Source organism: Carlito syrichta, unplaced genomic scaffold (assembly GCF_000164805.1).
Source record: "Carlito syrichta isolate Samal-C Ts95f unplaced genomic scaffold, Tarsius_syrichta-2.0.1 Scaffold303986, whole genome shotgun sequence".
Taxonomy (NCBI): domain Eukaryota; kingdom Metazoa; phylum Chordata; class Mammalia; order Primates; family Tarsiidae; genus Carlito; species Carlito syrichta.
This window is the reverse complement of record NW_007248082.1, coordinates 21,633-34,629: the sequence shown is the minus strand read 5'-3', so window position 1 is coordinate 34,629 and position 12,997 is coordinate 21,633. Positions and strand designations below refer to the sequence as shown.

Below are 12,997 nucleotides of genomic sequence, written 5' to 3'. Positions count from 1 at the left end.
TGTGTGTGTGTGTGTATACACACGCGCGCGCGCACACACACACACACACACACACACACACACACACACTTCACTGATCAATTGATGGGCATTTAGGTCAATTTCACATCTTTGCAATTGTGAAATTTGTAGTAATAAACATATTAGCACAGATGTCTTTTTTTGTATAATAACCTCTGTCTTTTCGGTAGCTATCAAGTAGTGGGATTGCTAGATTAAATGGTAGATCTACTTTTAGTTTTTTGAGAAATCCTTATATTGATTTCCATAGAAGTTGTACTAAGTTATATTCCCATCAACAGTGATTGAGTGCTTCTTTTTTATCTTATCCATGGCAACATCTACTCTTTGTTATTGTTTAACAATGACCATTCTGACTGGCATATAGTGATATCTCACTGTGGTTTTAATTTGCAGTTTCTTGATGATTAGCTATATTGAACAATTTTAATATGCTTAATGACATTTTGTATATATTATTTTGAGAAATGTCTGTTCACTGTTCATATCATTTGCTCACTTATTATTATTATTTTTTTTTGAGTTGGAGTCTCACTCTGTCGCCCAGACTGGAGTGTAGTGGCCGCTCCCGGCCACCACGGCTTCAACCTGCTGGGCTCTGGCCATCCTTCCACCTCAGCCTTCCAAGTAGCTGGGACTATAGGCGTGCGCCACCACGCCCAGCTAGTTTTTTGATTTATTGTAGAGATGAGGTCTCGCCAAGTTGCCTAGGTGGGTCTCGAACCTGCGGGCCCAGGCAATCCACTCACTCACCTCAGCCTCCCAAAGCACGGGATTACAAACTGAGCCACCGAGCCTGGCCGTATTTTTTCTTTGATTCAAGAGTTTTTTACAGAGTGTTTTAAAGTGTTTTAGTCAAATATTTTCATTTTCTAATTTGGTTATTAACATATTTTTATTATTGTTTTCCAGAGATTTTTTTTTTCTACATTAACTTCTTGGAAGTTATTGAGGTTTTCTTTGTAGCCCAGTAGATGCTCACAAATGGATTTTTTAAAAAGGAAGTATGTCTTCTGAGAACAGAATTTAAAGTATAACTTGAAGATCACCTTTTCATTATATTGTTTTGGCTTTCCTTATTTTGCTATTCTTGATCTGTTATCTATTTTTTTGTGTGTTCTTTTCTATATCTCCTTTTAAAAATCCATTAGTCTTTACTTTATGAAAGTTGATGCACTGTTATTTGATGCATAGATATTTGTAACTGTTAAAATTGATCTTAGCCTTATAAAAGTACCATTTGTCACTTAGAGCTTTTTGTCTAGAATTCTACCTTGATTTATATTAAGCTGTGCTCCCTGATATCTTTTGTTTGCCTGTTATACCTTTGCTTATAGTTTTGAATCACTTTAAGAATGTATTTCAGAATATAGCCTAGAACTGAGTTTGCTTTGTGATTCAATCTGAAAATATTTTCTTTTAAGGTAATTAAGCTTATTTGTATGTATTAAAATGTTAGCTATATCTGGTTGGAGTGACATTGTTTTATGTAAAATGATATTTTTACGTTGTGGTCTGTTTTCTGTTCCCTTTCTTGTTTTGGTACTTCTGCCTTTTAGGAATATATATATATCTGGTGGTTGTCTTTATTTGTGTATCTTTTTCTGTTTTGTTTTGTTTTGAGTTGGAGTCTCACTCTGTCACCCAGGCTGGAGTGCAGTGTCATGCTCACAATTACCGTAGCCTCGACCTGCTGGGCTCAGGTGATCCTTAAGCCTCAGCCTTCCAAGTAACTGGAACTACAAGTGCACACCACCACACCTGACTGGCTAACTTTTTGATTTATTGTAGAGATGAGGTCTCACCAAGTTGCCCAGGGTGATCTCAAGCTCTGGGCTTGGGCAGTCCTCTGTCCTCTGCCTCCCTAAGTGCTGGGATTACAAGTGTGAACCACCACACCCAGCCCATGCATCATTTTATATATTCTTAGTGCTCCCTTTCTTGTGTCGATTTCAAATCACCTATGGTCACAAGGAGATTAACTTGTAATTTCTCCCTTCTTACCTTCCTTTCCTCTACTACCCAATTATATTGTAATTGAATGAAATATTACTATATTTCATTGTGTCAGAGATAACATCTATTGTAATATACACCATTGTTTTACATGCCACTTAGAAGAAAAGATGCTGTCAAACTGTGACACACCATTAACTGTAAGACACATTCTGATTTCAGAGATGTGAAAAAAAAGTGTTTTAAAATTAAGAGTATTATTTACAATTGTACTCTTAAATATGCTCATGTTTTTTCCTGGTTTATTAGCTCTAAATTATATTCTTTAGCTTTCAGCTATTACACATGAATCAATCAGCTTGTTTTTTCTTTTTCCAAATTTTTTCCAGTGATTGATCTCTTGGTTGGCTGAAGCTTGTCCTCTAGTAGAATCCTCAGGTAGAAGGATGATAGTATTCCCTGAGTTCTTGCATGCTTGAGACTTTATATCTGAAGCACAGCTTTACTGAATATAAAACCTTGGCTTACATTTTTTTTCCTTAAACATATGGTAGGTGTTCCTCTGTTGATTTATGGTGTTGAATGTTGTCATGCTAACCTGATTTTCTTTTAAGTAAATACAAATTTTACATAGATAAACCTCATATTGACCATTGTAGGCAAATTTTCCCATTTACATAGTATGTCTTTCAATTTACATCATTTTTATTTCAGGAATAGTTGATTGAATTATGGATTTTTTATAAAGAATCTCCAATTTAGGAAAAAGTTTCAAGAACAATACAAATACTTTTTTTTTTCTGAAGTAATTGAGAGTAAGTGTCCAACATAAATGCTCCATCATTCCTGAATCATTCAGTATATCCTGCATACAAGGAAATTCTCTTTTATAATCACAGAACAAGCATCAGAATCAGAGATTTAATACTGATAGATTATTACCATCTAATTCTCAGTCTCCCATTCAAGTTTACCAGTTGTCTCAATGATGCCCTTATAGGGAACGGACCAGTCCACGATTATGTACTGTATTTGTCACTTTGATCTCATTTAATCTGGAATAGTTCCTCAGCTTTACTTGACTTTCATGATTTGACACTTTTGAAGACCAGCTTAGTTATCTTGTAGAATGTCCCTCAATTTAAGTGTCATCATCATTAGATTCAGGTTATACATATTTGCCAGGGGTGTCACAGAAGGGAGCTGATTCTCATGGCATCCTATCAGGTGGCATATGATTTCATTTTGTTTTAGTACTGACAGTGGTCACTTTACTGCTTTTCTTTTTGTAATAAGTATTCTGTGGAGAGGCATGTAAATGTCGTATGAAATCCTATTTGTATTCAATGAGTTATAAATCATTATTCATCAGACTGCTTAAATATTTCCAGATTTGGCCACTTTGAGTCCTTCAAACTCTTTGTTCTTTTAACAGATCTCTATCATTCTTTTTTTTTTTTTTTTTTTGAGTTAGAGTCTCACTCTGTTGCCCAGACTGGAGTGCAGTGGCCACTCCCAGCCACCGCAGCCTCACCTGCTGGGCTCCGGCGATCCTTCCGCCTCAGCCTTCCAAGTAGCTGGAATTACAGGCATGCGCTACCATGCCTGGCTGATTTTTTGATTTATTGTAGAGATGAGGTCTTGCTGCCCAGGCCGGTCTCGAACCCGCGGGCTCAGTCAATCCACTCACCTCAGCCTCCCAAAGGCGCGGGATTACAGGCCGAGCCACTGAGCCCGGCTCTCTCTAAGCAGTTTTACTTTATGGCTCAATGAGATATTCCAGACTCATGTTGCACAGTCATCCTTCAGTATACATGGAGGGCTGGTTTCAGAGGCATACCAAATCTGCATTTATTCAAGTTCTGAAATCAGCCCTGCAGAACCTGTGTGTAGGAAAAGTCACCTTTCCCTATATGTGGGTTTTGCATCCCATAAATTCTATATTTTCCATTTGGGTGAAAAAAATCCGCATAGAAGTGGACCTTTGCAGTTCAAAACTGTTGTTAAGGATCAACTGTACTTTCCAGTCCTGCCATTAGCTATATCTCCAAGGAGCCCTAGTTCTTTTTAGAGAAGAATGCTGTCTGGAAACCAAGATGTGAATACTAATTGTGCTTATTGTTGCTAGAGTGTCATTTCTTCTAGAGCTAGAAAATACATGTATGCTTACATATACACATCTATGATTCGAATCCAGCATTACAAAGTTCACTTCAAGCCTTTTCATTTTTGTTACTCCTTTGTTTGACACTGAGAAATATCACTCCAGTATTTATTTGCTTGCTTATTCTGTTGTCCTTCTGAGTATCTGAGAGGAGGGGAGGTGACAAAAAGTAGAGCAACGTGGTGTTTAAAAAAAATTCAAATGGTGGTAGTATGTATTTCTTTTTCTTTTTTTTTTGAGTTGGAGTCTCACTCTGTCGCCCAGACTGGAGTGCAGTTACATGCTCCCGGCCACTGCAGCCTCAACCTGCTGGGCTCCGGCAATCCTTCGCCTCAGCCTTCCAAGTAGCTGGAACTACAGGCATGCGCTACCACGCCCGGCTAATTTTTTTATTTATTGTAGAGATGAGGTCTTGCCAAGTTGCCCAGGCGTGTCTTGAACCCGCGAGCTCAGGCAATCCACTCACCTCAGCCCCCCAAAGCACGGGATTACAGGCTGAGCCACTGAGCCCGGTTGGTATGTATTTCTTAAACTCTCTCTCTATATATATACCTTAAATTCTACATTTGTTGAGTATATGTTATAATTTTTGAAATATAAAAAATAAAATTATTAGTTAATCACAGTAATGATTACAAGAGAAACATTATAAAATTATCTCAATAGAATATACTCACTATAAATACCCAGAAAGATAATCCCACAGTGAGCATAAACTTGTGGGGCCAGGGTGTTTGGGAGCACCAATAGGAGAGAGGAAACATCTGGAATCCAAATGGTGTGTTCTAAACGATAAAGGATCTAGATTCTGGAAGATGTATTTGGAGGTGACAGCTGCTGCTCCACAAACAGCAAATCATTTCCATTCTTAATCAGAATTTTTTTGTAAGTATATTTCTAATAAAGCTAGCAATTGAGTTTATGAAAAAAAAATCTTACATTTTCATCAAAGCCTTCTCTTCTGGCTTGTTCAGTCAAATCTTCACTGACTTTGCTACTGAGAATATAAAACAAAAATCATATGAAAGTAATTTTGAAATGCCACCATAAAATACCGTCAGATCTATAGTAAGGATCTGAATTGTGTTTCTGTTCTTTCTGATAATAAATGCTAATTACTTGGAAAACATGGTCATTAATAAGTTCTCCATTAACTGTACTAAAATGTTTATGTCTTACTGCCAGAGGTATGGGTTTGGGAAGTATTTTGACACCAAAATCATTCCATAAGTGTAAATATTATATAAGTATAAATATTGTCTATGAGTATTATGTGTAAAGTGTTTGTATTGACAGCTAAGTAAATGCACTGAGTGTAGAATAGAATTCTTTCCTACCTTTTAGAGCAACTTTATTCTTCCCTTCAACAGTCTCTTAAAACTTTTTTCTGAGTAGAATGGCATGCACTACATTAATTTTAAATTAGCCAGGCACAGTGTCTTATGCCTGTAATCCCAGTACTTTGGGAGGTGGAAGGAAGAGGATTGCCTGAGCCCAGGGGTTTGGGACCAGCCTGGGCAACTTGGCGAAACTTTGTCTCCACAATAAATCAAGAAAAATTAGTGGCGCATGGTACCGCATGCCTGTGGTTCCAGCTACTTGGAAGGCTGGGGCGGGAGGATTGCCTGAGCCCAGCAAGTTGAGGCTGTGGTGGCTGTGAGTGTGCCTCTGCACCTCAGCCTGAGTGACAGAGTGAGACTCCTACTAAAAAAAAAAAAAAAAAAAAATTTTTTTAAACTGGCTTAGGGTAGGCCGAGTTCAGTGACTCAGCCTGTAATCCCAGCACTTAGGGAGGCCAAAGCAAGTGGACTGTCTGAACCCGCAGGTTTGAGACCAGCCCAGGCAACTTGGCGAGACCTTGTATCTACAATAAATAAAAAATTAGCTGGGTGTGGTAGCGTGTGCCTGTGTTTCCAGCTACTTGGGAAGTTGAGGCGGAAGGATCGCCAGAGCCCAGCAGGTCAATGTTGGGGTGGCCGTGAGTGTGCCACTGCCCTCCAGCCTGGGCTACAGAGTGAGACTCCAACTCAAAATAAATAAATAAAAGATTAGGGTTTCATGACATCCTCAGAATTAGGAGGCACTGCTGGATGTATTGACAATATATTTAGAATCACCACGTAGGATGCTGGTGGTTTTGCAATCAAAACCTTACTCATAAAGTTCCCATATAATATAGAACTTTAAAATGTTAAGCTAAAAATTTAAGAAAACTCATCTTACATTTTCTTGTCTTCATCTTTTTCAGCTTTCTTCAGTTTGAGTTTCTTGAGTGCATTTTCATAACTCTGAGCATAATTAAAAATAGTTTTTGAAAATTCATCAGAAATATATCCTGTAGTATTAATGCTGATCAAGGTAAAAGAAATATGGAATGCTTGTCTCTGGGGACTGCTATCCTAATGAAATGAGGCAAAATGCTATGACTATCCTTCACCTGTCACTATCTATGGTTTATGCCTGCTGGTGAAAAAGCAAAGGGGATTCTTGGGGACATCACACTTGAGCTTGAAAAACACAAAAATCTTTTAAAAGTATTAACACATATTAAGGATGTTGACACTTTTAATGTTTTAGTGCATGTAACCAAAGAGATAAATGATGAGGGGAGAAAAACATAATTAGGCTCATTGGGGACATCTTAACAGTTTTCTTTTACAGTTAAGCTCTTGGACAAAGTTCCTAAGCTGCACTAACCCCACAGCTACTAAGACCTTTTCTCTGTGAAATGCAGTGCTTAGAGCCATGAGTTATGCAAAGATGGCCAAGCTGGGAAGGAGGTGTGACTGGTACACACATAACTCTGCTACAGCTCAAAGTCAGGTAGGAGGAGACAGGGAAAATTTCACTCAAGGAGAAGGGAATGTTAGCAAGAGAGAGGGAAAGGGCTATGGGAATATTTTAGGGGTCAGAGAATGACCTGAGCAGAGGCCCAGAGGAGAGAGTGAGAGCAAGCATGGTGTACAGCACAGTGCTGAAAACATAAGCTAGGACTTAACGGTGTTGTAAATAGAGGCAGAAAGGTAGAAACTGTAGTAAAACGATAGTTAATAAAGACAGATTAGTGAAAAGTACTGGAAGCCCTGATCTAATGGTGGCAATTAAAATTCAGTGTCCTTGAATGCCGCAAGTTGTAAGCAAGCACTGCAGAGATAAACTACACGTAAGCCCCAACATCAGACTGTAAGTGACAAGGGAATACGTCTTTTTAAGGTGTCAGTTGAGCTAGGCATGACTGAGGGAATAGTGCTGCCATAACTAGAAACAGGAAATTAGGAAGACAAGGCACATGGAATTCTGAATTTAGATTGTTCATAGAAATGTACCAGCATCTAAATTGAAAACTTTTTGGAGGGAAGAGAGAGTTTTATTATAATATCCAACAGTGTTTTGCATTCAGGAAGTAATAACTATCTGATATATTGTACCCAAATAATTTAGGCTACATTTTAAAAGCCAGAGAGTGTATCTCACTTCCTCAATAAATAATGTAAATCTGAATAATACAGAATCAAAACAAAAAACCACGGGGATAGAAACCACCATCACTTTGGGTTTAAGTGTTATTCACGCTACAGGAGTACAAACTAAATAGGATTTGTCTTAGAATTCTAATTAGGAAAATAATTCAACTTACCTTTTTAATCATTTTACCAAGTTCAAAATCTGGCCTTCTGCCTATTGAATAATCAGCTTTCACTTCAGAATAGGTATCATTAATTATTGCCAAGAACATGTTCTGGGAGAAATAGTCAATTATTTAGTAAAAATGTAGTTTAAATGTTATTGACTTTAACAAGTGCTGTTATTTGTAAAATTAGATTTAAATTTAAAAAGTAACCCATATGCTCAAAGGTAGGGAAATAGCTATGCAGACTATACTAGAGTAGAATGAAAAATATATGGTGTGTGGACATGGGCAAATATATTTGTGGTAAATGACAAAAGCAGAATGTAAAATAATGCATATAAACTGGCTATATATACAGATTAATCAATACTACATAAGAACACTTAGATGATGTAATTACATGTTCATAAGGGTGTTTTGTTGTTTTTTATTTCTATGAAGCTGCTTAAATTCACAGTCTTACTAAGGCTCCTACAACAAGTAACATCCAGGTAACATAAATGTGGAGAGAATGTTCTTACCCCAACTAACCTCTCCACCTTGCACTGTGGCCCAGTTCTGTCACCCTAAGATTCTTGGCCACCACCAGACGATAACTTCTGTGCATGACAAAAATGTGTTTTCACAGAGGAAAGTAATTAATGCCTTGACTAGGAAGGCAAGGTCTTTGATTAGGAAGCCCCAAAGAACTTGTTTTGAGTGCATGTGAGAGACCTAGCCTAGTGATTCCTAGAAATCACAAAGGGGTGAGATTTTAGCTGTAAGGGCCCAAAAGTCATTGCAATACGGGCAGAGTATTCATGGCCAAATTCAAGTCTTATCATATGGATTGTCCCAGTCTGGAGAAATCTGGAATATCCAAATTATTTGTATAAAGGATATAGCATATTCCTGTCTAAAACACCCAAATGTTAACTACTGTGACCACATTATCCGTTGGACACCTTGAAAACATTAGTCACTGGACTAGAGAACCTGGATTACTAGAAATCCACACATTCTTAATGAATGTAAAGTGCTCTGACAGCTAAGTAGTGATACCATAGTTTCTTCTAAATGAGTACTTTCATTTTTTAATCTAAAAAAATGAGCCAAAAGAGGGTGAATATATATGGTCATTCTTACCAGCAGGACAAAGAACACAAAAAAGATGAAAGTGATGAAGTAAATAGGTCCCAAAATCCGATTGGCTTGCTGAATACCAGCAAAATTAAAATCTCCAAGAACAATTCGAAATTGTGCAAATCTTTAATGGGAAGAAAAACATTAGAAAATATAGCCCTTCATGTACATACATGGCAACTGAAGAAGGTTACTAATGTCTCTAGGATAGTCTCTAGCTTCACATGGCATGTTTTCTTTCTTTAATTATGTTATTAATAGAATTAATAGAACATAATGTAATTATGTTGAAAACTTCCCTCAAGACTAGACGTGAGGTACCTCAGTATCTGAACAGATAATGTAGGAAATGACAGCCTTCAGGTTATTTAACCGTTGTAAACTCAGTGTTCATATACAAGATTTGAATCTTGAGATACCAGTTTACTAACTAGTTTGGCAGTGGTCTCCTTGGCTATTCCTGTGCCCTTCTAAAACTTAGAATACTTTGACTTTGTTCAGCAAGTGATTTTTCAACATGTACCTAGAGCTGAGAGCACAAAACTTTCTTAAGTCGATGATGTATTTAATTTTTATCTTAACAACTCTTTTCATAAAATAAGAATGCCAGCAATTTGTCACTTGCTAGTCTTAACCAAGTGCTGGTAAAAAATCCTCAATATGATCCTAAAGTTTATTTTATCCTCTTCAGTAAGCATAAAAGCTTGATTTGATATATCATTTAAAATATTGCAAACTTCCATTTTTTCCCTAGTTTTAAAGTGGATAATGAAGAAATTAAGTTGATAATTTGAATAGCAGAGTGGTAGTAAAAGTAGAATAAAGATTTCCTATTCTGAAATTCATTTTCTGATTATTAATTACCAATGGCATAGCCAGGCACATCAGGAACACTAGTCATAAATTGTGTGTGTGTGTGTGTTCTCTATTATAAGGGAATACATTTGTAGTAGTATGTTGCTAGTCTGTATGATAGTCTGCATCCCCCCTCTATGTCTGTATCACCACCTCTTTCAGCTGAAGCAATGTCCCTGGGACTTAAAGAGCTGATGTCTTTCCCCTTCTCCAGCTTTATTTCTCTCCTTTTCCTTTGTTGGGAGGCAGACATTAAAGACTAGGACCTTTAAAAGCAACTGCATATAAAGAGGAAGTTAGAAAGTCATTGTGCATGCTCAGGGAAAGGCACAGGCTCAGAAAAAAACCTGAGAAGCCCTTAAATTTACAACTCAGGCTGATCCTTCATAAAACAATAAAAAAACATGTTTTTTAAAAATGGCAAACTCTAAGGGAAGGGGAAGAATCAGATTTCCAGAGTTATCACGTTATTAGATTCAAATGTCTGGTTTGAATTTTTGCAAAAACTCACAAAGTCACAAGACATACAAAGTTTGAATCTAAAAATTCACAAAAGGTTGGGGGCATGGTGGCTCATTCCTGTAATCCCCGCACTTTGGGAGGCCAAAGTGGGAGAATTGTTTGAGCCCAGGAGTTTGAGACCAGCCTGGGCAATACAGCAAAACCTCATCTCTACCGGAAAAAAAAAAAAAAATTAGCTGGGCATAATGGCATGTGCCTGTAGTTCTACCTACTCAGAAGGCTGAGGATGGAGGGTCACTTGGGCCCAGGAATTCAAGACTGGAATGAACTGTGATGGTGACACTGCACACCAGCCTGGGTGATAGAGTGATATATACAAAAAATCACCAGACATACAAAGAAAAAGGTAACTATGACTTATTCAATGGAAACGACAATAGATAGTTCCTGAAAAAGACCAGATGGCAGACCTTCTAGACAAAGTCTTTGAAACAACTGTTTTACACAACTAAAGGAAAACATAAAATCAAGAAAACAATGTGAGGACACAATGGAATATCAATAAAGAGAAAACCTAAAAAGAAATCAAAAGAAATTCTTGGGGTGAAAAATAAATGAAAATCCACTAGGGAGATTCAAAGGCAGATTTGAGCTGGCAGAAGAAATAATTTGTGGACTTGAAGATGTGATCATTGAAATTATTGAGTCTGAGGAACGGAAAAAAAGAGATTGAAGAAAAGTGAACAGACCCTAAAGGACCTGTGAGCCATCTCCAAGTAGGTCAACAAACATATCATGGGAGTTCCAGAAGGATGAGAGAGAGAAAGGAGCAGAGGGTTTATTTGAAGAAAGAATGGTTGAAAACTTCCCAATTTTAATGAAAGATATGAATATAAACATTCAAGGAGCTCAGTGAACTATAAAAGGATGAACTCAAAGAGACCATATAAAGATACATTTTAATCAAACTGTCAGAAGACAAAGAGGGGATCTTGTCAACAGCAATAAAGAAGTAATTCATCACACACAAGGAATCCTCAATAAGAAGAATAAGAATCAGCAGATTAAAAAAAATTTTTTTAAGATGTGGGTTACAATTCAGGGTTAGGTATACAAATATTCATTATGCAGGTACCCTTGTTGATGAAGTGTGTCCCCCCCTTGGCAGTTTTCCTCAACTGCCAATTCCACCCCGCCTCCCCTGGAAGTTTCCCACTACTGCCAATTCCTTTCTTATAGTATTATAATTGTTCAAGATCTGCTTATAAGTGAGAACATATGGTACTCTGTTCTTTGTGTCTGTGATAGATCACTCAGTATTGTAGTCTCTAAGTCCATCCAAGTTGCTGCCAAGTTCATAATTTTGTCCTTCTTTATGGCTGCATAAAATGCCATTGTGTATATGTACCACTTTAAAAAAAATCCAGTCCAGTTTCAATGTGCGGCACAGTTGGTTTCCATGGTTTTGCTATTGTGAATAGTGCTGCAATAAACATGTGTTGCAGGTATCTTTTTTGTAGAAAGAATCAGCAGATTTCTTATCAGAAACTTTAGAGGCCAGAAGGCACTGGCCTAATATATTCAGAGTGCTAATTTTAAAAAAGGTGTCAACTGAGAATCGTATATGTGGCAACAATTCTCCTTCAAAAGTGAAAGAGAAATGACATTTCCAGATAAAAGCTAAGGGAATTCATTATCACTAGACTTATTATGCAAGAAGTTCTAAAGGAAGTCCTAGAGATTGAAATGAAAACACACTAGACAGTAACTTAAAGCCATATGAAGGAATACAGATATCAGTAAATACATGGGCAATTACAAAGGCTATTATTACTATTTTTTTATTTTTTATTTTTTTGAGTTAGAGTCTTACTCTGTTGCCCAGGCTGGAGTGCAGTGGCAAACTCATGGCCACCACAGCCTCGACCTGATGGACTCAGATGATTCTTCCACCTCAGCCTTTCAAGCAGCTGGAACCACAGGCACATGCCACCATGCCTGGCTGATTTTTTTTTTAATTGTAGACACAAGGTCTCGCCATGTTGCTCAGACAATCCTCTTGCCTTTGCCTCCCAAAGTGCTGGGATTGCAGGCATGAGCCACTGCATCCAGCCAAGGCTAGTATTATTGTAACAACAGTTTGTAATTTAAATTTTTGTTCTCTACATAATTTAAAAGACTAATGCACTAAAATTATCAATTTGTTTTTGGACACAATGCACAAAGATATAATTTTGTGACATCAATAACTGAAAGGGGTGGCAGCAGATCTGTAAGAGAGGAGAGTTTTCATATGTTGTTGAATTTAATATGGTATAAATTCAAATTTATAGTGTTACAACTTTAGGATGTTAAATGTAATCCTATGTAACCACTGAATATACAAATCTCACTGTATATTCTAACAAATTATAGGATATGTACAAAAAGAAACAAAGAAATTTAAATGTTTGACTACAAAAAAGTCAACTAAACACAAAAGAGACAGTAATGCAGCAAATGAGGCTGAAAAGCTTAAGGCATATAAAAAACAAACATCAAGACTCAGCACAATGGCTCACACCTGTATTCTCAGCACTTTGGGAGGCCAAGACAGAACTGTTTGAACCCAAGAGTTCAAGGACAGCCTGGGAAATACAGTGAGACCCTGTCTCGATAGACAAAAGAAAAAAAAAATCAAAATGACAGAAGTCCCTCCTTATCATAATTACTTTATTTATTTATTTATTTATTATTTTTTTTTAGTTGGAGTCTCACTCTGTCGCCCAGACTGGAGTGCAGTGGCC

The 12,997-nt window shown here is 37.2% G+C and overlaps 1 protein-coding gene across 1 annotated transcript in view; it reads right to left on the bottom strand.

The window, feature by feature from the left end:
* The window catches only part of PKD2L2 (polycystin 2 like 2, transient receptor potential cation channel), a gene marked incomplete at its 5' end in the record, with an annotated part of 38,887 nt that overhangs the window by 9,222 nt on the left and 16,668 nt on the right, over positions 1-12,997 (bottom strand). Inside the window, 4 exons of the mRNA XM_021712993.1 lie at positions 5,081-5,135; positions 6,365-6,429; positions 7,779-7,880; positions 8,898-9,018. Coding sequence (XP_021568668.1) covers positions 5,081-5,135; positions 6,365-6,429; positions 7,779-7,880; positions 8,898-9,018 — 343 coding nt within the window. The remainder of the gene's footprint in view (positions 1-5,080; positions 5,136-6,364; positions 6,430-7,778; positions 7,881-8,897; positions 9,019-12,997) is intronic.